Raw genomic sequence first — 4,464 nt, 5'->3', positions numbered from 1 at the left:
ATTTTTTTATAATATATTACCAATCGTTATAAATTCAATATCAGATTAAAAGTACTTAGAAATACAAATCTAGTAAAATAAATTTTGTATACTATTATGCATATAATTTAACTAATTATCGGTAAAAAAACTCATAAAGTTTGATTTTTTTTGAAATAAAAGGCGTCTTGAATCATTGAAAGGATGGAGTATAACTTATGGGTTGTGTGTAGAAGCAGAAAGGTTTTCTATAGAAAAATAAAATGACGCCACAACTAAATTTGCTTAACAGAATCTTACTGTAACGCTTAACACGCCTAGGTTCCAACTAGGAACAAAAAGGTTGTCTAAATTGGCCGAACGTTCTAAGAATTTGTGGTAAATTTCTGCCAATATTAGTGGTGTCAAAGTTTTGACCAACCATGCATCTCCGTGTGCAGTGCAAGACTGCAAGTGAGACTCCCTCTTCAGTCTCCTCCACAGGTCGCACGAGCCTTCTCCTCCTACCAGGCTCATCCACCCGTTGCCCGGCAGCTTACCCTCACCATTTCCATTCTATATATCTCACACGGACGCACGGTCGCAGTGTCACACACCCACTCGCCACCAAACTAGCGCCGGCGACCGCGCGGAGGCGGAGCCCGCAAGAAGAAGCGCGTGTACTAGGCGTGCGTCTGTCCCACTCGGCGCGATGGTGTTCGCGTCCGGCGGCCGCGGGGGGCCCGTGCTGACGGCGCGTTTCGCGCGGCAGGTGGTGCTGGGCCGTTGGTTCATGGTGTTCGCGTGCCTGCTGATCCTGTCGGCGTCGGGGGCGACGTACATCTTCAGCATCTACTCCAAGGTGCTCAAGTCGTCGCTGGGCTACGACCAGCGCACGCTCAACACGCTCTCCTTCTTCAAGGACCTCGGCGCCAACGTCGGCGTCATCTCTGGGCTCATCAACGAGGTCACGCCGCCGTGGGTGGTGCTCGCCATGGGCGCCGCCATGAACCTTGCGGGGTACCTCATGATCTACCTCGCCATCGACGGCCGCACTGCGCGCCCGCCGGTCTGGCTCATGTGCATCTACATCTGCGTCGGGGCCAACTCGCAGTCCTTCGCCAACACCGGCGCGCTCGTCACCTGCGTCAAGAACTTCCCGGAGAGCCGGGGCATCGTGCTGGGGCTGCTCAAGGGGTTCGTCGGACTCAGCGGCGCTATCTTCACGCAGCTCTACCTCGCCATCTACGGCGACGACGCCAAGTCGCTCGTGCTGCTCATCGCGTGGCTCCCCGCCGCTATCTCCATCCTCTTCGTCCACACGATACGCATCATGCCGTACCCGCGCCCCAGCCGACGAGGGACGAGTTCGGCGGCGACCTGCAGCGACGCGTTCTTCTGCTTCCTCTACATCTCCATGGCGCTCGCGACCTACCTCCTCGTCATGATCGTCGTGCAGAGGCAGGTCAACTTCTCGCACGCCGCCTACGCCATCTCCGCTGCCGCGCTCCTCCTCATCCTCTTCCTGCCGCTCGGCGTCGTCGTGAAGCAAGAGTACAGGATCCACAAGGAGCTCGAGGAGTCTCTGCGCGAGCCCCCCACGGTGACCGTCGTGAAGCCAGCCGCGGCCCTTCAGAAGACAGCAGCTGAGCCGGGCCAGAGCACCACTGAAACAGAGGCCGAGGCTTCAAAGCAACAGCCACCACCGTTATCGTCATGCCTCGGCTCGTGCCTGAAGCACATGTTCAACCCGCCGGCGCAGGGGGAGGACTACACCATCCTGCAGGCGCTGGTGAGCGTGGACATGCTGGTGCTGTTCCTGGCGACCATCTGCGGCGTCGGAGGCACGCTGACGGCTATCGACAACATGGGACAGATCGGGCAGTCGCTGGGTTACCCGGCGAAGAGCATCAACACCTTCGTCTCCCTCATCAGCATCTGGAACTACGCCGGCCGCGTCACCTCCGGCTTCGCCTCGGAGATCTTCCTGGCGCGGTACAAGTTCCCGCGACCGCTGATGCTAACGTTGGTGCTCCTCCTCTCGTGCGTCGGCCACCTCCTCATTGCTTTCGGCGTGCCGCAATCGCTGTACGCCGCCTCCGTCGTCATCGGCTTCTGCTTCGGCGCGCAGTGGCCGCTGCTCTTCGCCATCATCTCCGAGGTGTTCGGGCTCAAGTACTACTCCACGCTCTACAATTTCGGCTCCGTCGCCAGCCCCATCGGCGCCTACGTGCTCAACGTCCGCGTCGCAGGGTACCTCTACGACGTGGAGGCCACGAAGCAGCACGGCGGCTCCCTCGCCGGCGGGGACAAGACCTGCATCGGCGTGCAGTGCTTCCAGAAGTCGTTCCTGATCATCACGGCCGCCACGGTGGCCGGCGCGCTGGTGTCGCTGGTGCTCGTGTGGAGGACGAGGAACTTCTACAAGAGCGACATCTACGCCAAGTTCAGGGGCAACACCGCCGCCGAGGAGGAGCTCCCGGCCGGCGACTCCACCTCCGAAGAGGGGCAGCGGCTGAAGGAGGCTGAGTCAACGGAGGTCAACGGGAGGAAGGGGTAGTGCACTAGTGTCCATGGCTGGCGGGCGCTTGCGTTGATTCGGGTAGAAGCTGCCACACACAGTGAGCTGAGCTAACGCTCGGTTTTGACTTGGAATACGTGTCATCTTCCAGTCCAGTCCAAACTGTTCTCAAGCTCAAAGAGAGCTGAAAGGAAGCAACAGAACACTGCGATAGCAATTGAGTTGCGGGTGATTACCGGATACAATAAAAATATAAATATTAGATACGATAATATAGGAGCGTCAACGAATGAAGGTTGAGAGCGATACAATAGTTTGATTTCAGATTTCAACTTAATGTACGAAGATATGGATGTGTTATAGGAGTGTCACCGAATGAATACGTTAAGAGCGATGTCATATTTTGATTTTATATGAGATCCGAAAAAGATGAGAAAATTATCTACTAATTTTCCTTCTAATTTATTTATTTATTTTTATTAGTAAAATAAATTCTATATTTATAGCCGGTAATAAGATGAGAATGTCAGAGGACAAGGGTGAATAGTAAAAATGGATAAAATTATTTAAATTTTAGAATTTTTTTATTAGATTAAAGGAGAGTAGGGAAGTGGTGACACGAGGACTAACTCATATTTTATATCATAAAGACTGATGTTAAAAGAACTAATCTCATGTACTAATCCAAGAAGAAAGGGTCAAAATCCATGTAAAATTTCATAACTATTTCACCCAGTTCGGCCTCGTTTTGAATTCGAACACATGAACTCCCACAGTGCACTAGCTAATGGAGGTACGGCGAGGACACGAGAAATTTGGTGATGATTGAGATCATTGAGACACTACTTTGAAAGGAGAGAGTTAATACGTCGGTAACTAAAAAGCAGTTCGAGAGACCCACCTCTTTATCGCTCTAACATCGTCGTTACTTCACTCTAACATCGTCGTTACTTCCTTATCGGTAACCTCACTCTAACATCGTCGTTACTTCCTTATCGTTCCTCCCACCTCTTTATCGCTCGAGCGCGCCGCTGGATGCCCAAGCTCAAGCAACGGCGGCGACGAGGCTTTCCCTTTTGGGCCATTGTGCATCGGCATGGGGTCGGTCGGGAGGCAGTTGCGGCAGGGCCGTCAGGCATTGGTGTGAGGTTAGTGGGGTGGATCTGGGCCGAGATGGGTGTTTTTAGCCGGTGGCCTCCACGCGGGTGGCGATGGGGCCCAATGCAGTGGCTGTTGGCGATGGCGTTCAGGAGCGCGCATGAAGAGGATGGGTGGCGACAGCATTTCGACATGGTGGCTGGTGGAGATGGCATCGGGGATGACCTCTGGTGCGACGGGGGAGCTCGGGAGGAGCGGATCTGGTGGGATCCGCTCGGATCCGGTGGGATCAGGTGTCGACCTCGCTCGTGGTGACATGATTTCGATGTCGGTGGCGTTGTCAGCGCGGTGGCTCCATTGATGGCTGCTCGGTGGCTAGCTGAGGCGCGGCCTCGGTTTGGCCTTCGCCGTGGTGCCGGCGTTGCCACAATGCCTTGTCGTGGTGATCTGTGCTGGGCATCAGGTTTCCGTGCAGCCTTATGTGGGCGGCGGGTCGGCGGCGGCATGCCACAGTTCTTCACGATGCTGGGGTGGGGAGGCTCCGAGCAAAAGCTTCACCCGGTAGTTCATCGATGCTGGCTATGACAATGCTCTTGGGTGTCACTCTCCCTCATGAGGACGTAGTCGTGGTGCTTTCCACACCCTCTTAGGGGACTTTCTAGGTGAAAACTCTGTCCAATTCTAGACGAGCGACGGTGGCATCTCTAGCGTCGCTATCTTCTTGATGCTGTCGCCATGGAGGTGTGATACCTCTACCCCTTGGAGCTGCCTCTTGCTTCGCAGTGATTGGCTGGCATGTGTGGAAGGTGTTTGTCATGTAAAGTCATAGCTGCTTCACCATGGGGTGCAATGAAGCTTGTCAACAATTACATGAGGCAGGCTCCCCC

The 4,464-nt window shown here is 54.4% G+C and overlaps 1 protein-coding gene across 1 annotated transcript; it reads left to right on the top strand.

The window, feature by feature from the left end:
• Positions 1 to 476: 476 nt before the first annotated feature.
• LOC133915239 (uncharacterized) lies at positions 477 to 2,893 on the top strand. The gene has a single exon (XM_062358318.1). The coding sequence runs from the start codon at positions 671 to 673 to the stop codon at positions 2,516 to 2,518; it is 1,848 nt and encodes a 615-aa protein (XP_062214302.1). The 5' UTR covers positions 477 to 670; the 3' UTR covers positions 2,519 to 2,893.
• Positions 2,894 to 4,464: the final 1,571 nt, after the last annotated feature.

Source organism: Phragmites australis, chromosome 4 (genome assembly GCF_958298935.1).
Source record: "Phragmites australis chromosome 4, lpPhrAust1.1, whole genome shotgun sequence".
Classification (NCBI taxonomy): Eukaryota; Viridiplantae; Streptophyta; class Magnoliopsida; order Poales; family Poaceae; genus Phragmites; species Phragmites australis.
The sequence above is the reverse complement of the archived record's forward strand: the minus strand, read 5'-3'. Positions and strand labels throughout refer to the sequence as shown.